Source organism: Aythya marila, assembly GCF_965140915.1.
Source record: "Aythya marila genome assembly, chromosome: 3".
Taxonomy (NCBI): domain Eukaryota; kingdom Metazoa; phylum Chordata; class Aves; order Anseriformes; family Anatidae; genus Aythya; species Aythya marila.
The window spans coordinates 81,209,743-81,233,519 of record NC_139044.1 but is presented as its reverse complement, the minus strand read 5'-3'; the positions used below and the strand labels follow the sequence as shown (position 1 = coordinate 81,233,519).

The 23,777-nt window shown below is 37.2% G+C and overlaps 1 protein-coding gene across 7 annotated transcripts in view; it reads left to right on the top strand.

Moving 5' to 3' along the window:
* The window catches only part of EPB41L2 (erythrocyte membrane protein band 4.1 like 2), a 107,891-nt gene that overhangs the window by 25,675 nt on the left and 58,439 nt on the right, over window positions 1-23,777 (top strand). For all 7 annotated transcript variants that reach the window (XM_082756126.1, XM_082756125.1, XM_082756124.1 and 4 more), the window contains 2 exons: window positions 19,297-19,772; window positions 20,873-21,070. In XM_082756126.1, the coding sequence (XP_082612252.1) occupies window positions 19,311-19,772; window positions 20,873-21,070 (660 nt within the window). In that variant the 5' untranslated portion in view covers window positions 19,297-19,310. The remainder of the gene's footprint in view (window positions 1-19,296; window positions 19,773-20,872; window positions 21,071-23,777) is intronic.

Sequence of the window (23,777 nt, the reverse complement as noted above, 5' to 3'; positions counted from 1 at the left end):
TAAGCACATCACCTGTTTCAAGATCTTTGCAAGTGCCATTGTAAGGTGAGTTTGTTTTTTCATCTTCTTCTTGGAAAATGGCCCAAAATCTCAATCATGTGTTGCATGGAAAAACATTCTATTTCTGGACTGAGTATATTACACAAATTTATACTCATTTGTTTTTGTATCAGAATTTCTCAAGTTGTTTACAACTTCTTCCCACTGTTGGTGCTGTACAGTGTTACTGTATGGTTTGTGGGGAGGGGAGGACATTTGGAGAGGAGGATTGCTCATCCAGTGCTATGGGAACTCTGAGCTAAGGTGTTATTTTGTGCAATAGAACTTGTATTTTAGTTTGGTTACAACATATGATCTTCTACTCAATACTTCTTCTGTGGTGGTAGCTAGTAGAAAAATAACTCTTCTTGACTGATAGGTTACTAGAGGCTTTTTTTTTTGAACTACAGAATCTGACAATTCTTTGTTTAACGACCACAGTTTTTACAGTAACCTATACTGTTCTTTAACAGCTAATGCTTTGTCAATAAATAAAGTTGGACTTGCCAGTAAAACTTCTCTACAGATCTTGACTGGTGAAGTCAAATAATGAATGGTTCTGAAGAACCTGACCACACTGTAATTTTGTTACATAAGCAGCAAAATGTGAACTCTTGCAAAATGTCTGCATAGACTCCTTCTGTGAATGCTGCTAGCCAAAGGTTAGCCTGGTCCACTTAGTAAGTATCTCTCGGCATAATATTCAGTATTGCCATATGTAATCATCTTTGTGGTTTCCTACAGCAGACGCATGACAGCTACCATTTATTCTTTACCTCTAGATTTTTATTCTTGTTTGTCCTGTTTCATAAGTTCCATGGCAAAAGGAGTTCTGCAAAAAGTAGAGAAATACTGTACTCTGTTACTACTGAGTATCGTATGAGCTAGGGAGTAGATGTTTAGTTGGTTGATACAGTGCACCTAGAGTATCATTGCTGGTACAGATATGACTTAAGTTGTCTTCTCAATAAGCATTTGTAAATGCCTGTCTGTCTTTTGCATGTGTTTTTCTTCTACCATGTCTGCTTTTTTAACCTAGGAAGTGGAGAGAGGTGTCTTGTACAGACTGATACGAGATGTCTCTTCTAAAATGATTTTTCCTAATTTATAGCTCTATGCTAAATTCAGACTTGTCCAAATTAAGTGGCTCATGAAAGTATACGATACAAAACAATACTGCTGGTTGCTACATGGGGTCTGGCACAGCATGCCGTGTGCTGGCTTCTTCTGAGTGCCAGCCTTTGTCCCCTGGTGAGAGTTGGCCTTTCAATTCCTGTAGCAAAAATGAAGCAAGAGGTGGGCTGTGTGTACATTGCTACCCTTCCCATTTGTCAAGTTCCTTAAAAGTAGTACATGTGGTGTTCTGTATTTTTTTTTTTTCTTTTTTTACCTTGTTCTCCAGCAAAGTGCTGGAGCAGAGCTCTATGTGTGGAAGGACTGCCAGCATTGTGAAGGGCTGAGTTGGAGTCAGTATCTCAAGATACTGAAATAGGTAACATAAACACAGGAAGGGTGTAGTAAGGAGAAAGGAAGATTCACCTTGACTAATACCTCATTGTCTAAAATGTTTAATGTTACTGATCTGATGGTCTTGAAATACATTTGGATACAGCTGTTGGGAAGGTTTATATTGTATTGTGCATCCCTAGTAAATAGGGAACATATAGTGGCCTGCACTGTGCAGAGCACTAGAACAGCTAGGTTGGTTCTTCTAGCTGTAACTGTGAGTTGGGGAAAAAAAAAGGGAGTAGGGGAGAAATCTTGATGGGTGTTGCAAGTTGAGAAAACACCAGCTCGTAACAAAGGGTTGTTTGGTAGTATTCAAACTGAGTTCGTCCTATACAAAGGGAGTTGCTTGTTAATGAAGTTCATGGGCAAGGTGGAACTACCTTACACTCTTTGAAATATTCATGGACAAAACCATTCCTGTTTTATGTGGTATTCAGCTACAGACTTGCTATGAAAAGTTTCTTTAGAGGGCATAATATCCTGAAATAGCAAAATCCAATGAGTTTTTGCATGCAGGGCATGAACTAGGAAATAAGAGTAAAAAGTTGTTGAAACTGTGCCCTGCTCACTGAGACAGTTTCAGAACTGAGAATCTGGTTTAGTTAGTCATAATTTTTTCTTACATACTTAGTACATCAAGAGTATGTACATGACTTAAGTATGAGAAGTAATTCCTGTATTTAAGGAAAAAAAAACCTATGTTGCTGCTAAGTTTGTTACATTTATCCAAGCTATGAATAGCATAATATGAACAGTGCAATGTATACTAGAGCCCTGTTCTGTTAAAAGCTTGGGTTAGAATGAGATTTGATAAATTCTGATCCCTATAGGACACATTACTGTATGAGTTCTGGTGTGTGTAATTTGCGATTCGTGATACCTAGGATAAAGCTGGGGAGGGTGTGTTATATATATAGTGGGGCTCTGCTCGTTCGTGCTGGAAGCAAATCTGTTGGCTCACTAATGGCATGTTCTACTTAAATCTTGAGTAAAAATATTCTTTCTTCCTAGAGTTAGTCCTACTGCCTGTTTGCTGATTGCATGTTTGTAATTTCACAAAGTTAAGGATCACAGTTGTGTAAGGGGAAAAATATTTGTCAGAGAACCTCTCTCCAGTGGCCATGTCTACACTATTTTTGGATGTTTTTAGAATGTGCTTTTCCATAGTCCAAAACTGCAGCTGCTATCGATGTTATTTCAGCCAATTCACCTAGCTACAAAAATACTGCAACTTAAGCTACCCACATCAAAATGTAACTTTGATATCATTCTTATAGTTTTTCCTCTTACCTGCTATCTTCTGAAGTATTTTGGATGTATACAGAGGAATATTTGCTGCTTTAAGATGTTGGAGAAGGGCTATGAGAACATTTTTTAAAGAAAATATTTTAAAGAAATCTTTTGATAAGAAATACTTGATTTTAAGTTATTTTCAGCAATAGCATTATTTGAGATATGTTTAGAGCAATGAAGTATGTCAAGAATTGCTACTGTTCATTAGGTACTAATCCACATATGAGTTAAGTTGTGTGTTCCAAGAAGCATTGTGGATTATGATACAGAATCTTCTGCCGTAAGCTGTTCAGAGTTGGGTTTGGGAACTAAATACTTGTGAAGTATTGACGTGAATATCAGATATTTGGGCACAAAACTTAAATTCAGAAGTGATAGCTCAAAATTCTGTTGGTACATCTGTACTAGTAAAACAAATCCCATGTCAAGCTTTCACTAATCCTGGTAGAATCTATAATGCTACATCTTCTTACCCTTCCAAATACTGTGACCTTCTGTTGGGGCAGTGCCAAAGCAGTAGAGAACCAATGGAATTGCCTGATGGATGTGCAAGAGACTAGGCAGTAGAAGGGAAAAGAACTTGCTGCTTTGTGCACTGTAAATGACAGTATATTAAAATGCCATTAACAACTGTGTTGACAGTTTAAAAACATACTGAAAAGCAGAGAGAAAACTAAAAGCTGTTACATAATAGTGCTTAAGGATTTTGACCTGTTGAGTTTATCAAAACTAGTTTATCAACAGGAGATTGAGGTGAGAAGATCTAATACATGAGTACTAAACAGGGGAAAAATACTGTGGACCTATGGACCGCCTCCTTCCTGAAAAGGAGCATTGTCCTCAGTCTGGTAAGAAGCTGGGTCTGACACAATTAAGAAACAATGACCAACTTTTTAATTTAGTGAGGACTGTTACTTCTGAAATCAGATTTGAGGATAGTGATATATTCTCAGCACATCATGTCTGTAATCAAAATAGGTATATTTCAAAAATTTTATCTCAGTGATGTGGTATTCTATACTGTGCTTTGAAAAACAAATTTCAACTTTCATATTTCAATCTAAATAGCATGATGCATAATAACAAGTGATGTTCAATAAGTCATTTTTCTTTAAGGGAAATAAAGCATCCAAAATTAAGGTATACAATAATCTCAGTATGCATGAAAAACTTTTTGATTATCACAAAAGAAATAGCAAATGCAATATTAATGTTGCATTGTACTGAAATGAATCTATTTTATCTACTGAACAAAAGGAAGTTCATGATTTTTCTCAAGAAGCATCAAACATTTATATGCAGGCATATATATATGTTTGATAGAACTCTATTGCCAACTGACTGAAATCAGGGAACAGATATTTATATATTTTTAATAGTCTTACCTCTCAACCAGCCTGTGTGCTTGGTCAGTCCTGAGGAATAATGCCCTTCCATAGAATGTGTTGGCTGTAAAGATACCAAGTCTTTTGTCTCCCTTATTGATGAATGTGCTCAATGAATACAGGCTGCAGGGCAAGCAGCTTAAAAGTAAGGTGTGTAATGTATTGTAATACCTTTTGTAGTTCTTTAAGTTAAGAAACACCGCAATAAATTCTGTTTCAGTCAATAAAGTAGTCAGTTCTAGTTCTATTTAGAACATAAAGTTGGCTTCCAACCTTGAGGCTCTTGTTGCTTTGCTATGCGTTGAACTCCAGGTTTTGGTGCTTATCCTTATCAAGGCATGGGAGGGATGGTGGGGAGAAAAGTATTCATGAAAGATCAGACAGAATACTTTGGAAGGGTCCCAGACTTCTTAAATGACAACCTTGAACGTTTTTAGAAAGTGGCAAGTGGCTTTATGGAATTTTATGGTCATTTCATTAATAAGCTTGGAGATTATAATTTAAAACTAGCTGTCAGATCTGTTTGAGGGTCTGCCACTAAAGCAAACTAAAAGAGTTTAAAAAACAGTGATAGCTATTTCTTTACAAAATTACTTTTTTTTTTTTTTTTCCTAAACAGCACGTGTAAATATTAGCCTTTTTCCCATCAACTTAGTTTTTAAACATTAAGAAGCTTCTCTTGGATCAGTGTCAACAAAGCACTCAAAACTAGAGGAAGAAAAACTTGTTCCAGCACAGCTTCTTAAAATTTGTTTGCATTCCTCTTATTCTTGCGGAGTTTCCTGGAGGGATTAAACACTAAGATGTGGAAATATTACAGCTTCCAAGAGACTTCAGTATTCTTTTTTTCACAGGCCCATGATACTAGTGAAAAGACAAATGGTATCTCTCCTTTTGCAGTTTTTCTTTTGAGAATTGATTTTTGTTCCTGCCTGGCTTATTTTCTCTTACTGAAGGATATAGTAAGGATTAGACAGAGCCAATTCATAAGATAGTGTCATGGTCAAAAGCGAGAGAGAAAGAATGTGATGATACCACCTCTGCATGAGGTCTGCAAACAAAGTCAGCTCTGAGTTGAGTAATGCAGAATATATATTTTTCCTGAAACTTCTAAAATCACTATTGGAACTGGAAATATTTTTCCTCAAATAAAGGTAGTCTTCAATTAGCATGAAGATGAGGGATATTCTTTGCTGGGCATGAGCAGATTGCAGCTCTCTGTGTGTCTTATCTTGTAGACAGATTAACATAGCCTGTGCAGCACAGCATGCTGCTTAAAACCTGGCTCAGATTGAGCAGTCATAAAATGGATTGGTGACTTACGCTGGTCATCCCATCTATGACAGTTAAAAGGAGGTCACTGACAACGTCAACAGAGTGTAGAATCCTTTTCTTCTAGATAAGCTTTGTTGTTGCCTTTGGTGTTTGTTTTTTTTGGCAGGCAGATTCTTTCAGAAGCATTAAGTCCTTCCATTTTCTTCTCTGCTCATCAAGGGTTGTTCTGGAGGAGATTTCCTATGAAAGTAGCTCTGGTTTTTGCCCATGATCTCTTCAGTTCTGGAGTGTGGAGGTCTTTGTAGAAAATAATATCAATCCATGTATTTTCGGAACAAGAGACGTGATTGGGAGTTCAGAGCAGAAAAATCTGTTGATTTATACCATTCTCAGATTTGAATATTTCTGTTTTAAGAGAATTTGTCATTTTCTTCCAATTATTGGGCACATTGAGAAGGCTAACTGGAACATGTCATGATACACAGAAAAGAAAACTGAATTCCCTTTGCTTCAGCCTCCCTGGAAATCTGATAGATTAGCTATACTGGTTTCCAGTTGCTTTGGGTAGAAACAAAATCCCTGTACTAGACAGTAGTATAACTCTGTTTAAAAAAAAAATTAGCTGTGGAAATTCTTTCTGTATTTCTGAAGCTCTGATTCATATTAAGTATTTGGCTGTGATACAAGTTGTGATTAGTTGTACAACTTTCAAGTACTGTATATGGATTTAACTGTGAGTTAGCAAATAAAAGCATTCAGGTAATTTCACAAACAGCTCATTTTGCTTGTTTTCTTATGAATACAATTCAAAAGCAAAATGAAGATTGCGTATTGAATCAGCTATTTTCTTACTGTTCAGGTGAGATGATCTAAACTGCTTGGATGAAACCCAGGCTTCTGATATGGTTTGGCTTCATGGCTTTTTAGCAAAGTTTATGGAATTAAGAGTAGAAGAATGCTTAATTGATAATTAGGAAGATTCTAAAAAAAGTAAATAAGATTAAGTGAAGGTACAAGAGAGGAGGGAGAAGAAGATGAAAGAGGTGTTCATACACAAAACTAAAATGAAGCAAGAAAGATCTGTTTTGCAAATTGTGAAGCCCAGACCTCACAGTTTAAAACAGCCTTGTTTCTATGTTTTGGGAATTTTAGGGAATCTGTTTCCCATTACTTGACTGTGGAATGCTGTGCTCCAACACAATTATTTTCATCATTTCCTTCTAAGCGTCTCTATCATATGGCTATATATATTTATCTTTTTAGGAGGCTCATCTATGCATCTTAGCACAGAGTAACACAAGCTAGTAATAATACTTATTCAGAGTAAATTATATAAATAACTTCTCAAATATCCAAGACTTGGAAATCTTTTTGGATACATTGGCATACTTTACACTTTATGTCAACTTTGGTATTATATTTTGGTTCCTATAACCTACAGGGAATGAGAAAATATTTAGCCTCTTCAGCAAGTCAACACTGATTTAGAAGTTGCACCCAAGCATGCTATATTTTGTATTAGTATATATTAAAAGGAAGACCTTTTTCCTCTGCTTCTCTTTTCCAATAAGCTTATGTTAATCTGCACAATTGTTAGCTTGAGAGTTGCAGTATATTTTATAGATGTATGCAGTCTAAAATCCATTATCCTTTGTCAGAAAAGACAATGCAACATTGTTTTAATTGACTAGGAAACACAGGAAAACTGCATATTAATTTTGCCTCAAGTACTGAATTGTGTAAATGTAGTCATGATGATCAATGAAATTGCAGGGAATCTCTTGATGATGGTAGTACCTCATGAAAGGAATTTGCCAAAACAATTCATTTTTTCACTTGATATAGCTGAGAATCTGGTTCATTTGTGCATAACCCAGGTGAATTTCTATTCTAGTGTATTCTAATATATAGTTAAATAATGGTGTCTGTCTCTTAGATGTGAATTTGACCTCCAGTTTCTAGTGATGTCATACAAGCATGAATTAGCTTGGCTTGTTCAACAGGAAAATGTTATGTCGTGCCCCTCATGAGAACAAGCTTTTAGGTTGTATAATCGTCATTTCAGTGGAAACTGAGCTGGGAATCCCTCCGCTCCAGGTTAGAACTTCAGAACAGAGTAGTTCACTTGGAAGGGACCTACAAGTTGGACCTAGAGTCCAACTGCCTGACTACTTCAGGGCTAAGCACAAGTTAAAGGATGTTATTGAAGGCATTATCCACATGCCTCTTGAACGCTGAGAGACATGGGCATCAATCACCTCCCTCAGAAGCCTGTCCCAGTGTTTGACCACCCTCATGGTAAGAATAAAGCTACGGTAAAGAATTTTTTCCTTTCTTGTCTGAACCTCGCCTAGTACAGCTTTGTGCCGTTCCCACGCAATGTATCATTGGCATCAGGAGGAAGAGACCAGCACCTCCCTCTCCATGTCACCTCCTGAGAAAATTGCAGAGAGCAATGAGGTAGCCTCTAAGCCTCCTTTTCTCCAAACTAGACAACTGAAATATCCTTAGCCTTTCCTCACAGGACATGTCTTCCAACCTTATAATAAGCTTTGTTGTGTCTTCTGGATGCTTTCAGATATCTTAACATTATTGTATTGTGGAGTCCAGAACTGTGGAGACAAGTATTTAAGGTGAGGTGGCATCAACTGCTAAATACAGCGACAGAATTGCCTCATTTGACCTGTCTGTGCCTGTGCTTAATGTACCCTAAAACACTGTTTGCCCTCTTGGCTGCCAAGGCACACTGCTGGCTCGTGTTGAGCCTGCTGTCAACCAGCACACTCAGGTTGCTCTCTGCTGAGATGTTCACCAGCTGCTTGTCTCTCAGTCATGTGTCTGGCATTACTCTGTCCCAGAAACAACACCCAGCAGTTACCTTTGTTGAATTTCTTGCCACTGATGGTTGCCCAATGCTCCAATGCCTTTTGATCCTTCTGCAATGCTTCTTGTCCCTTCAGGGAGTCAACAGCACCTTCCAGTTTAGTGTCATCAGCAAACTTCCTAAAGATGTGTTCCACTCCTGCATCCAGATCATCTATAAAAATGTAGAATGGATCTGGTCCTAAAACTGGGCCCTGGGGAGCACTGTTAGTGACTGTCTGCCAGCCAGATATAGCTCCATTCACTACAGAGTTACGAGCTCTGCTGTCAGCCAGTTCATCACCTGGTGTAATGTGTACTGCTTTATATCATGGTTGGACAACTGATCTAGAAGGGGCAGTGAGGGATTATATCAAAGACTTTACTAAAATCCAAAAATGACGTCTGCTGCCTTTCCTTCATCCACCAGGTGGTTGATCTTATCATAGAAGGAGACTGTTTTACTAAGGCAGGACTTACCTTCATGAGCCCATGTTGACTATGCCAAATAATAGCTTTTATTCTTTAATAAATAATGCCTTTCAGTATTCCTTGGGGTAATCTTAGTTCCTTGGAAAATTTATGCAGAAGACTGAGATTAAGACAAATAGGTCTGTAGTTCCCTAGGTCTTTTCCCTACCTGTTTTGTAGATGATAACACTGGCTAGCTTCTAGTCCAGCAGGCACCTCCGCAGACTCCTATGACCTTTGATAAATTGTTGTGGGGGTCCAGCTATAATGTCATCTAACTTCAGTACTTTGGGGTGAATCCCATCAGGCCCCATGGATTTATAAATATTCAGCTGATTGCTTACAATTTTGGTGACCACAAATGAAAAGTCACCATTGCCCCAGTTATGGTCCTCCAACAAAAGACTGGGTAACCCAAGATCTATCATAATGGTAAAAAAAAAAAAAAAAAAAAAAGTAAAAATGGCATTAAATGCTGTTTCTGCATCCTTACTTGTTAGGTGACCATCACTAAATATCAGTCCAATGTTTTCCTTAGACCTCTTCTGGCTGTTAACATGCTTAAAGCCATTTTTTGTTGTTTGACACCATCTCTGTCAACTCAAGGTGAGCTTTAGGTTTTCTTTTCTCCCTACAAATGCAAACTGCAGCTCTGTGTTCTCCCTGTAAAGCCAGACCTTGCTTATATTTTCTTTGTCTAAGTTCCAAGAGGTATTCCCTGTCCAGCAAAAAGGTTTGTTTCATAACTACTCATAGTTTTCTTGACTTCCATGTAACCCAGTACTGACATTTTATATATCTAACACAATATTTCTGTATGCCTAGATCTAATAATGTAAACATTCCAAATACTTGTCTCCCCTTTTTCTGTACTGGGTTGGGAAGTATTGCTATCGTGTGAGGAAAACTATACTTCTGTAGACTGTCACCCTTAAATTCTTGGATTGAAGTTACCTCACAGGGAACATCTGGAAGTACTTGATAGGATGTAAGGGAGGAGACCTTGAGACATTTCATTTTGGTTCTACTGCTAGCCTAGCGAATGTCTCATGTATCACTTTCTCCTCAGAGTGCCCATGTTTCTCTATCTGTAAAATTATTTTTTGCCAAAGTCTTTTTATAGATTAATGAATTTCATAATTACCACAAAATGTTTAGCTAGTGTGTTTAGATATCTATTTTAGATCAGTTTTCAATCCTTGAGCTTTTCAACAAAAAGTAAATGAGAATTCATGACCATATATCAGCTTTTAAAAACAGGAAGAAGGTTGTTCTTTAGGAACTGGAGAGCTGAAGATGCAGTTAAATTATTGAAATGTTACACATCAAATCTTGTTATTGAATGGAATTTAAATACTTATGTCCATATCTATATGCCTTGAAAAAAAAAAAAAAAAAATAAACTAATCAAAATTCTGTCACCTCAGAGGTTTGGGAGTATAGTAGCCCTATTTTCTTCCAGAAAGTGCTGGTTTTCACTTAATCCATTAGACAATACAAAGCAAGCATTCACTGTTTAAAAACAAATAAATGTCATTACAAGTGTAGTTTAAGGAGCACTCTATTTAAACTTTACACCAGTGGAACAGGTCTTGAGACTTGTTATGAAAATAAGATACCGGGGCTGGGGGGGGGGGTCAGGCGGGAGGGTAAGTTCGTGATTTCTTTTTGTAAGATTGTATTGCCACTTCTGAGGTTGCATAGGAAAGATTTTTAGGCTCCTGAAAACAAATTGTTCTGTGGTAACTCATAAGGGCAGAAATCTTACAAATTCTCTTTTCCTACTCTTTTAGCTGTTCAGTGGCCCTAACTCTTTTTTTATGCTAATGCAGCTTTTACTAGGCAATTTTTTTATATGTGAGGGTGAAATCACCGTTGCTATATCCACTGTGGCTGTTCACTCCAGAAGTTGGAGACCTGCACTTGGCGATGTGTTCTGTCCAGTAGTCTCTACAGTGTAATTTCAGCCTTATTTGGTGTCTTCCTCCCCTACCCCCTTTCTGGCCTCACTGAAGTTTTTTGGCTATTACACAAATCATGACCTTTTTTCCTGTTTTGTCTTCAGTGCCTGTTTCCTGTTTTCTTTCCCTCCCCCACCCCATTTTTTACTCCTGGCTCTATCTCCAGTGTTGTCTTAGCTTTGTCTCTTACCATTTACGTATTTTTCCCAATTATTTTTTTGTTGAGAATTGAGAGCTATAACATCACTTCTTCCCTTTGCTGTGTGTTTGTATCCGTAGTTGCTGCTGAATGCATGTTGAGCACTAATTTGTGTCATTCCTACTGTTTCCCAAAAGTCAAATCTATCACAATGTAGTTCCAAAGCTGTGAAAAATGTTTCTCTTATCTTTACATAAGTATAGATGAACATGTTTTCTAAGTGATCAGTTTCTTTTATTTGTTGACAATCGTATGCATCAGACTTCTTAGATGTGTATGTCCCAGACTCATCTGCACCTGAGCTCCAGTTCTTGGTCTTAGACATCGCTCTTTGGGATTTATTGCTCTAGTGGTCTTGATTTGAGAGAATGTGATGTTCTCACAATTTTATGCAAGTGTCTGAGGCTCTTGTCCGTTTTGTTAGCATATACCAATTTTCCATTTCTCATTACTCTATATTTCTCAAGGCATTTTAGAAGTGAATCCATAGTTAAGGAAAGGCTAGATAAGATGGAGGATATCTACAACTGTAAGCTTAAATATGGTCTTGGATGCAGGATAAGCATACCCGTAGAGAATAGAGGTACACTTAAATATGCTTTCAAACACTTGTTCTGTCAGCACCTAAACTGTTGAGCCTATAAAGAGGAAAAGAAACCCACAAACCTGTGCCGACTGGGAGTTTCATTCAAACAAGTACGTCTTTTTGGCATGTAGCTCAGAATGTCTTGCTATGTGTTTTTGTAATAAAACTATTATCTAATAAGTGCTGTCAGCTCGGGTTTGTGTATGCCTACAATTGTTTCTAAGCTTTCAAGTTGTCTTGCTATATAGAATGTGGACTGAAAATGTGGCCCAAGAAAGCTGAATAAAGCCTCTACTTAATTTGTTCTGAAAGCTTCTTGTAATAGCATGCCATCTGTATCTGTACATGTTCATTAAAAAGCTTTTCTGCAGTGGGTGAGTCTGCTTTGGTAAACTGTACTTTGTGATGTGTATTTATATGGGAATGCCATTGCAAGTCACCAGCTTTTTTTCCTTGTCTGCAGGACAGTTCTGAATACTCCTCCCCATCCTTTGCTTGGTGTTCACAAATGAATTATTCTTTTAAATCTTTATCTGTCTTCTTACCCTAACTCTTCAAAAAAAAAAAAAAAAAAAAAAAAGCCACTTTGTTTAAATAGTTGCTCCCTTGAGGCTTTCCTGCATATCCTGTTATCTGTTTTATATTACAATCTTTCATGCTGGGAATGTCCTTCCAAAAAGCACAAAACAGCTAAAGCACTTAGATGACTAACAAATATGTTAAGTGCTAAAGTCCAGGCTCAAAACCACCCCAATTAGCATAAAGCTCTCTTGCAGTTTTTGTTAGTGTTATTAGACTTATTTCTGAATTTTAGAGCATCATTTTACTTTATGTAGCCCAGAGACATTGCAGTAGTTGAAATATTGTTAATGGTGAAGCAGTTGCCACAAGAAGTGGGAACCTTTTACAAAACTGCTGATATTTTCACTCCGCTAATCAAATACCAGCATTCAGAAGAGCCTATGGGAACGATGAAGTTTTGGCTGCCAATTTTATTTGCTCAGCTAAGAGGTATTTCTCTTCACTGGTATTTCTTTCCTTCACTGGTTTTTGTTGCTTGGGGTTGGAAACATTATGTTCCCCCAGGAGCAGTAGATACATGCTTTCCTGAAGAGCAGTATTATCTGTATTTTCAATACTTTGTTATATACTGCAGTCAATACAAGCATCTGAGAAAAAGCTTGCAGTGTCCCACTTTAAATATGTCATTTTAGGTGCATTATAGCTATTCAGGGAAAAAGAACACTGAGCAGATCAGCCCTGATCTTTCAAGAGAATAACTGTTCCAGGAGCAGCTAGCTTGTGCTAGCTGCAAAATAGAAATTAAAATGTCAGCACAAGACATCTTGGATGGCTTAACTTTGAGGTTTGAGGAAGATAGGATAGCTGGAGAGGGGATATGGGAACAGCATTTATTCAGTGCAGCAGTGATTGTGAATCATATTTTAAACTATCCTGTTTGTCTTTATTTTTGATTTGGTATACTATTGATAGGCTAGGTTTATTTCCTTGGATGTGTGTCAATATCTCTGAAGGTTTGTCAAGAGTTAATTCACATACTGGCAACAGCATAGCCAGCAGAGAGCTGCAGCTTACCTGCGGAGATCTAGGATTATTTCACTGTATAGTTTGAGGCTTTGTACTTATTTGGAGTTCGGATTAAGATTGCTTAAGGTTAATTGCCAGGGATGCCAAGTGTAAAACAAGTATTTGAAACTGGCTACTTCCTTCCTATTGGTAGGAAATGGTGGTAGTATCAGTTTTGTATTTCAATTTGCATCCTGATTTGGGGGGGAAAATTAGATAATTTTACACTATTTAAAATCATTTATAATTTTAATGTCACTTTTCCAAGTTCTTATTTCCCTCAGTTTAACAATACCGATAGAGGTTTACACATTTCTGGCTTGCCAAAGAGAGCTGTTATTTCTATAGTGCACATATTTGACAACAGAAAAAATCTTGAAGCGTATGTTAAAGCTGAAATATAGAACTGATGCTGCCACCTCAGAAAAGGCCCTTCTGTGGTGATGCTTACACCCTGAAGCTTTGTAAATGTTTGTTCGTTGAACTCGGGTCTTGTACATGGCAGAGCAGACTGCCTTAATGTGTTCTTGGTTGGTTTCTGCCATTGCTTATAAGCTGAATAACCAGAAATAAAAAGCTAACAGGCATTTTTAACATGATCTCAGTAACGTCTGCATCTTTGACGCTCAACCTTGACATATTGGTGAAATAAAGACAATGGCTGTATCTGTTTATGAAAGTTGTGCACAAATGTTCTGCTTGTAAGGTCTGTCAGTAGCATTAAACCAAAAGCACAGGTTGGTCACTTGTCACTTCTTTTTCCTGAGCTTGAATTCTGGTATTATGGCTATTTCCCTTTTTTCTGTGCTTTTATATGTTTCCTCAACATGTGAGACAGTAATAATTCTCTATATGACTTCCACTGAAGAGGAAATAGATACTTGTCAAAACAATTGTGCATGTCTGGGATTCCAGCATCCAGAAGCTTTATTATTCTGGGGCCTCTCAGTTTGCTGGGGGGTGGGAGGGGAAGTCTTGGGTCCTAGTACATCATTTTTCAACCTGAGGTGGCAAGTGCTTTGATCAACTATGTTATTGTGAGTGCCCTGAAAGCATACTTTATGCAAGAGTAGGCTTAATGTCACACGTATAAAATGAAACTGTTTTTAATCTTGCTGATTCATTGCAAATGCAAAGAATAAAAGTTGAAAATTAGAAATTTGTCATGGCATCTAGAGAGAAATCATCTCTAAATCAGAACAAGCTAGAATAATTTACAGAACCTAAATGGATTTTTTTTCAATTTTCTTTAATCAGAATTGGGAAAAGTGAAATATTGCCTGTGCTTCAGTGGAATTGTGGCACTGTCACAGAAACAAAGCCCTTTGGTATGGGATGGGGTTGAAGGAAGGATATGGAGCCAGCAGAGAAAGCATTGCTCAGAACAAATGATCACTTACTACTGTCTTTAATCTTTAAAATTGTGGTTCCCATGAGGGGTTAATGTGAACAGTCAAAAACCACTGTAAACTTGCAACTTTGGTTTCTAAGATAGGGAGAGATTTTTTCTCAAACTGTTGCTTTTAGTTTGTTGGACAGACAACAGGAAAACAGAGCTGTCTCTTGACCCATGTGCGTTTTCTGGCTGCTGGAATGAAAAGATTTGGAACTAAATCCTGGTTTTCCACTGAACGTGCCCTTCTCTAGCAGTGTCAGGGCTTGGGTGGGGTCACTCTTGTTCAATAAAGCTTTTCAAAAGTGTTGGATTCTCATCAGCTTGCAACTTTTTTTTTTCAGCACTGGGGAACAGCACAAAGCTAACTTGATAAGCAGATTGTATATGTGTGTATGTACTCTGGCAGAGAGATTGCTTGATTTGAATTACGTTGCTTTCTGAGACTTCTTAGACTTGATACATCAAAATGTCTGTAGATTGTAACGGCAGAATTGATAGACTCCTGTTGTCTCTGCATGGGAAATGGATAACATCAGCATAGGTGAAAGGTTGTATATTTGCTTAAATTTAATCCCAAAGATGTTCTGATGTTGGCTTCAGAACTTGGCTTTGTGTAGCACTTGGAATGTAGTTATGTTCTGGTTTTATTGAAAACTTTCCTGTTGTTATGAGCTTTGCATATTGTATGGATGCTGTGACACAAATGATGCAGTCTTCAAAGATTTTTATTCCATTTGGGAAGCAACACTTTTCTAAATGTTTTATTATATGTTTTTAGGGCACTAGGTGCTGTCAGTGGACAAATTTTATCAAAATAGTGCTTAAAGAATTTTCATTTGCGTGTTCCATAGTAGCATCTTTCCTTTCTGAGGAGTTATACCCGTTAAACTGAATTATCCTTTAAAATGAATGCTATTAAGATGTACATGTATTGCAGTAAATGACTTATCCACTAGAAAAAAATGTTCTGCAAAAGGTGCCTTATGAAAAGCTGGGAGCACTTAAATGGTAGGGAATAGATATGTACTGTTGAGTTGCTTTAACTGGAAAAAGATACTGAAGAAGTCATAAAAACAGTTGGGTTGGAAGGGACCTTAAAGACCATCTAGTTCCACCCCCCTGCCATGGGCAGGGACACCTCCCACCAGACCGGGTTGTCCAGGGCCCCATCCAGCCTGGCCTTGAACACCTCCAGGGATGGGGCAACCTGTGCCAGTGCCTCACCACTCTCTGAGTGAAGGATTTCCTCAGTCATATTCACTGATTCCCTCTTGACTTTACGAAGAGGATTTGAAGTAGCTTTAAGTTGTTTCCTAGAAATTTGTCAACATAAGTTTTATTGTGAAAGTCTATCTAGACTGCAGGTACTCACTGTTCAGTTTTTGGCAGAGGTAACTTTCTCTGTCGCATTTCACTTATCTATATCTTTGATGTTTTTGTCTTCAGAATAACTCTAATACCATATTTATATCATAGATTCAGAAGTATTTCTTAAGCTCACATCTTCTGTAAGGAGTAATCAGTTTTTTTCTTGGTATTTTGTGTGTTGCAAGAAATGATAACACGCTTGGAATATTTTTCTCATGCTACAAATCTTAGTTCTACAGGCTTAATGTTTATGTTGGGATAAAAAATGTTTTCCTGGCAATACACATAGGCTACTATATTTAGAAGCATTGTATGCTTGCAGATACTCAGCTGTGTGGTGGTGTAGATGTGAACGTGAAGGCTAACAAAAATACCTGGTCTTTCGAATAGTGACTTTGCTTATGATGATCATTCCCGTTAACTCTGAGGCTGCTAGCCATCATGCATGTGCCAGGATGTCTTTGGAGACTGGCTTTTATAGATCTAATAACCTTGGGAAGGTGCTGGTTTGTGCCTTTTCTGATCTTGAAGATGAGTGTGGAGGCTATATGTATATAATTAGACACACATGCTCACGTGTCCTTAGATATATGATAATTTTTTAGTATCACAGAGTAGTAATTCAGTGTCTGGTCCTGAAGTCATATATATTTTTAATAAATCATGTTAACACTTGTGGGAAAACATACATTTACATGTACTTGCTATAACTTGAACTATGCTTCACACTGAAATATTGTTGCTGTTTTCAGTTTGGTCTTTGAATTATGCTGGGGATTTTTAGAACTATTATGGCACCATCTGCTGACCAATGTCAAGACTGGCAATGACAGTTTGCTCACCTGGCTGCTACACTGAATATCCACTGCCGGTGAGGAATTCAGAGGCAGTTTGTGCAGAATCATAAGAAAGGGCAATTTTTAGCTGTCTCGTGTTTGGGATAAATATTTTTTATCAGGAAATACTATTGCAAAGGGCGGATGATAACACAGCTTTATTTGTCCTGTCATCTGGACTATTGCAGATGGCTTTTCAGAATAGCTATGAAGCTTTAAAAGAAATCATTTTTTTTTTGTCTAAATGCAGTAAAGGATTGTTCTTGTTACTCTGCCCTTTAGTACTTTATCTTCTGAGTTTGCAGAGAAGAGATTTGACAGCATTAGATCAGTTTAGGCTCCAGCTCTGGTGGTCTTGTCATAACATGGGAAACTGCTTGACTCTGACTTGATTGTTGCTTAAGTTTAAAAAGATTTAAGTTTAATAAAAAAAAAAAAAGGAAGAAAACTTGTGTTCTCTGGTAGTCAATTCACTTCTTGAAGTTCAAGAACTTCTTCAATCTTAAATTACGTACATGGATTAACACAATGACCAACAAGTACAAAATCTGCTGAGACTTCTCCTTTTACAGACGTCAGTAAGCCTGCCACTGGAGTGTCTGCCTAGGGTTTCTTCTCTGTTTCTCACTCTTGCTGCAGGATTCTTACGCTCATTCAAGTTTGTCATTTCGAAATGAAGTCTTGTGAATGGTTTAATGCCACCTTGCAATATGAAGAAGGGGAGATGAGGACAAATTATTTGTCCTGCTGTAGATGTTTAGAGGGCCTAAGAAATTAAGAAGGGGAGAAAATACTTGATGTGATTGTTCTGTTTAGTAGGAGCAAACCTGAGTTTATGATTCCTTCTTGGAGACAGGAGAGCAAGAAAAGATAAAATTAAAGCTTCAGATCTGTCAGTTTTAAGCCTAAATGAGTTTGTTTTTGTCGATATCTTCTGAGAGAAATGTTACCTGCTTGCTTCTGTTCTCTGTTTTGTTTTTTCTGATACATTATTAGCTGTTACATGTTGGATGAGATTTATAGAAACCCTTTTTAGCTACTTTCTTAGAGATGCATGGGGAAAAAAAAGTCATCTGTAACAGTGAAACCTCTAATTTGATTTTACTAAGCAGAGTGGATCATTCTGGGATTATTCTTTGATCAGCAGATGCTTGGACTTTTTCTCTCAGGAAAATTAATCTGTATTAGTCATTTTGATTTGGAAAATAAGCTTGTATGGTATTTTATTGAGATTGATACCTGCCACTAGGAAAGAACAGCAACAGTTGAGTTCTCTGTAAGATCTGAGGACATAAGCAAAATGCAACACGGCTAGTAGCAACTTCCAAACTGGCATACTAATACATGGTTTTAAATAGCAAATTCTCAACAGCTAGTCAAATGGAAACCTCCCTTTCAGAGGCTTATTAACTCTGAGAAATAGTATAATACATAAATGTTAAAACTTTAATGCTATTTATGAAGAATGTTAGATAAAACACAAAGGACTTTTGAAGGAAATGGCTACATAACTAATATTTAAGCTTTAATTATATTCAGAAATTGCTAATGCAGCAGTAGATACACTACCTTTTAATTTCCTCATTACTGAATGCTTTTGTTTGTTACTTTAATAGCCTTCACTACCTAAAACAAGCAAACACCTACCACATATAGCTAGACTTTTGGTCTTGAGATGCTTGCTTAGTATGAATTTGCCTATAGATATTTCAAGGCTCCTGTGTCTTCTAAGATAATCATCAAGTTTGCTTCCTTTAGCTGAATGTTGTCCATCCGCTTTTGCCAGAAGGGCTTCTCTTGTGTGTTTGGGTATCTATTTCAGGCATCTATTAGCTTCTGTATCTCTTTTTTTTCCTGTATTTGGGAATGGTCTAGATTAAGTGGTATTATTTCTGACTACTCATGAATGTGCTTTGGAAGTTTGGAGGTAATTTGTTTTCATACCTTCTTGTGGTCTCTACTGGTTTCTAATCAACTTCAAGTGCAGTTTAAGCTGTCACCTCCTGACTGTAATGGCAGGGACTGATAGCAGTTGATTTTAATGCAGAGATTCCAAGTTATGAAGTTGATTGTAACTAATCTGCTAATCTCAAGGCCAAACAAGTATACCATTAATTTAAAAAGAATTGTTTGAAGAAAGTTGTAAATAATCAGTGACTTCTGATAGAATCCAGCAACTTTAAACTTTTATTGTTGGACCCTTGGGGCTTATTTTTGCTGGTCCACTTCAATAAATTTGAAAGTGTAATGTGATTACTTTTTCTAAGTATCAAAGCAGCAAAATCTAGTGATACACATTAGTGTGGTTGGGGGGATATGAAAAATCAGCTAGAATTAACTAACAATCAACAAATAACGTTGCTATTAAAGATTACTAGTTCATGTCTAATTATAGTATTAATTGTCTTTAATTTGATCCCTTGTTGAGCATTACTACAAATTACTGCAAATAATATAAGAATCAGTAAAAAGGGGTGATGCTACATAACTATTTTTCTTGATGCCTTTTTTTTTTTTTTTTTTTTTTAGCATAAGCTGTGACAATGACAACTGAAGTTGGCTCAGAAACTGAAGTAAAGAAAGATCCTGAGCAGGTGGGACCAGACAAAGCCAAGGACAAGCCTGAAGAAGCATCAGAGACTGTAGAAAATGAGAAGTCTGGGAAAACGTCCTCTGAAGAAGCTCAAGATTCTTCCTCTGTCCCAGCACCAGCTAGCCATAGTAGCCCAAGTAGCCAGAAGAAGGAAAAAGATTCATCTGAAAGCAAGGGTATTTCTCGCTTCCTTCCTCCCTGGCTTAAGAAACAAAAATCCTATACGCTGGCAGAGCCCAAAGATGAGGCCAAGAAAAGAGCAGCAGGGGAAGAACAAGTAGTTGAAGAAAGTGAATGCCATCCACCAGAGGGGATGGCTCAGCCAAAAAGGATTTTAGAAGTGGTGGCTGAGAATAATGCTAAAGCAGATGACAAAGAAGAAAAACACTCTGTTAGTAGTGCTGAAACACAGGTATGTGTGAGGCTACTGATCGCTTTGGAGCGATTCCAAGGGGACTTGGTTGATTTGTGTAATTCATGTAAGGCTTTTTTGGCATCATCATGGAAAGATAGCAGTTATTATCTGGCATTTTGTGCAATTGGATTGATACAGTTATGAGTAATGTAGCTGACTTAAATAGTTCCTGCTCTGTGGCACTATTTATTTATTTATTTTTGACTAAAGTTGTTTCAGCTGTGACTTGAGTGTAACCTTATCATTTGGCGTAGTCAAAAGGGATAGCGAACTGTGCTATTGAGGTAGAAATGAGCAGGGATAAGAGGAGAAGCTTCTTAACCAGCTTTGCCTCTGAAGCCATTGTATTGCACAAATACCTCCTTAGGGACTTAATCTGTTTGTTATCTGTTGTAGAGTCCTTAGATGTTAATTTCTGTGTTATTTTGTTGTGGTTCCACTTGAGTGGAAGCCAACTTTGTAACTATGATTGTAGCTACTGCTCTTACTGATTTGCTCTGGAGATTGATGCTGAGTTCCAAAGCAAATGCCACATTCTGCAGTGCTCTCAAGTCTTGCTCTTTTCTTTTTTTTTGATGTGCAAAGTTGCACATCAGGTCTTAAAACTCAAGCCTCGTGTTCTAGGGCCACAACGATGATTAAGGGCATGGAGAATCATCTCATAGGAGGAGATGTTGAGAGAGCTGGCACACTCCAGCCTGGAGAAGAGGAGAGTCTGGGGGAATCTTATCAATGTGTATAAATACGTGAAGGGAGGGAATGAAAAAGGAGGAGTCAGACTCTTCTCATTGGCATGCAGTGAAATGACAAATAGTCATGACGAAAAGGCAGTGGGGACAAATAAAGAACTCCAATTTGGCGCATGCATCTTTTTTTCTCCAATATCTGGTCTGTAATGGAAGATCTTAATGCTTACCTTACAGAGGTAAGCATTAATCTTAACCTTACAGAGGTTATTGTACTTCAATTATGTGCATAAATTACATCGAAACTTAATGTCTTTTTTAGTGGCTTATAAAAGAAATGAACAGGGTAAAAACATCTAAATGCGGGACTTTGAGTTATTTAACAGAATTGTTTGACTGTGTTTTATATAGCCTGCCAAAGAAGATGGTAAAGAAACAGAAGTAGAAAAGGTTGCAGAGGAAAAGGAAGAAAAACAAGAAAAAGAAAAAAGGGAGACAAAAGAAGTGCAGACAGCTGAAGTTATTTCCCAAAAATCTCCCAAGAAAATTAAAACTGTGCAGAGTAAAGTGGTTCTCTTGGATGGCACGGAATACACCTGCGATCTAGAGGTAAGGCATCAATTCTTTATGTACAACTTTAATAGAGAAGAAAAAACCTTTCATTGCATTGACAGTTTAACAAGTATGTTATTATATATCTAATGAGCTGATTACAAAGTTACATTCCCATTACTGTCATTAAGGCTCAGATAACTTTTCATTTTAAAATTCCATCTCTAAGTATATAATCTTAAAAATGCACTGTGAGGTACACAAAGATAAAATGCAATAAAGAAAACTGTTCAAAGGTGCTTTCTCTTGCAGCTCAAACCTTTTTTTCCTGCAAAAGATAAAGGTAGTGTCACATATATTAATACAAGTTGTCTTGAGATAATTAACTTCATTTAAAAATAATCTCAGCTGGAGATGCACACTTTTAAGTTTGCTTCAAAACAAAATTCTGTTACAGTTACAAAAATACAATTAATATTTTTCCTCAAAATTTCATCAAATCTACCATTCATTTTTGGTGTGCTGGTGCTCATGACTAAGTCTTAATAAAGTTCTTTTTTTTTCCAGCTTATTTCTTAACTTTTCACTTACAGAGTAGCGAATGAATTATAGGTACTGTTGATGAATTATTAGGTGGCAGTTTCAAACGAAGATTCACATTTTACATGTAACATGGATTCCGGAAAATGCATTTTTATGAGACTTAAAGCTTCCATGGCTTCAAAAAGGGATTAGATAAATATTTGTAGGAAAAATCTGTAAGGAGATGTTAAACAGAAAGGCACTTGGGCTCAGAAAACCCTAGAGCTGAGGATTCTAGAGATGTAGGGACAATATAGGGCTTTCTTGTGTCATGTTTCTACTTTCAAGTTTACCCTGGCCTTCTGTTAGATACATTACTTGTCTAGAGTACTTTTTGTTAGAGTTTTTTTATTTTGAGAATTGTGGGTGAGGCAGTAAATAGACCTACCTGATCAGCAGATTACTTCAGGTGATTCTAAGAGTAGCTCCTGGAACGTCTCTTGTTGACTCTGGGGTGTACAGTATTGTGCACCCCTGCATTGTGTGAATAGGTCACAGGCTTATCCCTGACCCAATGAATTAAAGCCACCATAATTAACATATAAAGAAACTAAGTAAATTTAATGTGTTTGCCTGCTGTTGTGTCTGAGCAAGCCCTTGTTCTAGTAGGACTAGTATTAGGCAAGATGATGCGTAGTCAAGTTAGCATACTTCTTTCAAAGGAGGTTTTTAAATTTTCGTTCTGCTTACTGTGGTGTCCCCAGTCTGCCGGATGCCTATTTCTAATTTCTCTACCTGCTTTTTGCTTTGTGTCAGTCTCAGTGTCTCCCTTGCAGTACTGCTATAGTAGTACTGTGGGCCTGAGCTGTGTTGCAATATCCTCGCTAGGTAGGAGATGCTCAGCAGACTTGGGGCTGCTTCCCATACAGGAAAGAGAACACAGCTTCTGTTTGCTAGGTGTTCACTGCCTACTGGCATTGGTAAATCAGCATACTATTGAATTATCCAAAAACAACTCTTATAGCTTAAATTAGATGAGAAAGTGTCACTTGTATTGATAATGCAACCTAAAGCTCTGTTGCAGTGGTTTAGTATTATGTATGAAAGTTCCTATGTGCACAGACAACAACAACAAAAAACAAATTATGAATGTGTTATGAGTGCAACTGGAAAACAAAAATCCCCTGGTTAGGGTGACATGGGAAATTTCTTTGTTGGAAGCTCTGTCATCAAGAATTGATTGATAACTTTTTTGCAACCTTCTTAGTAAAGGTAAAAGAACCAGGTGTTTACTCCAGGACATAATGCTAAGTAGCTTGTAAGATTAGCTTTCATTTACCCATTGAAGTGTTTTTTCTAGTTTCCTGTTATCTTTAAACTGATGGACATGATATCCAGGGGTACTTAATGATCAATTAAAAGTAAATGTTAGGAGGGCACTGCAATCTTCTCCTTCACCTGACCTCTAATTTTAAAGACTTCTGAGGGAAGCCCAGTTTATTCTGACTTATATAAACGTGCTATTAAAACATTACCCTATATACTGAATTTGCAAGATCTTAGCAGGGTGCAGAAGGCTAGGATCAGTGGGATCTATGAAGAATTAATAATGAGATTGTTTATGGAAATTTGTGAGATTATACTGTTATCAAAACTGATTTTCAGAATAGCATAGAAATGTAGTTTGAGCAGATACTGCATAAAGTTTCTGGATATTATTTCTAAAGCTGAATGTTGAGGACATGGAGAAGCATGTTTTATTGCCTGTTCTCTATTTTGATAGGACAAGGAAACAATTTTTAAAACCCTGTAAGAAGTCAAATATGAAGAAATCTGATTTTAACACTTTCATAACTGTCATGGTGGCTTAAGTTTTATTTCATTACTTAGTATATCTTTTTCTTCAAATGTATATTCAGGTAGCTCAGAAATGATTATTCATTGTTTGACAATATGAAATACTCCCTGGGATTACTTGGCTGTAGTTTGCTGGAGTTTCTAAAGAGTGTATTTTATAGTTGGTAGTGGTGCAAACTTTCTGGAGCCTTCATTTGTCAAACAGGTCCTATTCCTGATGTTAAAACCAAACAGTTTCAGTGTATGTTTCTTCAAGTACAATATTTCAGCTGTCCAGGGGTTTCTACCTGATGGTCTCAAATGTATACCACTTCACCATAAGCTAAGTCCAGCTGTGGAAAAGCAATAGCGAAGCCATCGTTGCTGTTAGTTGTCTACGTGCTTT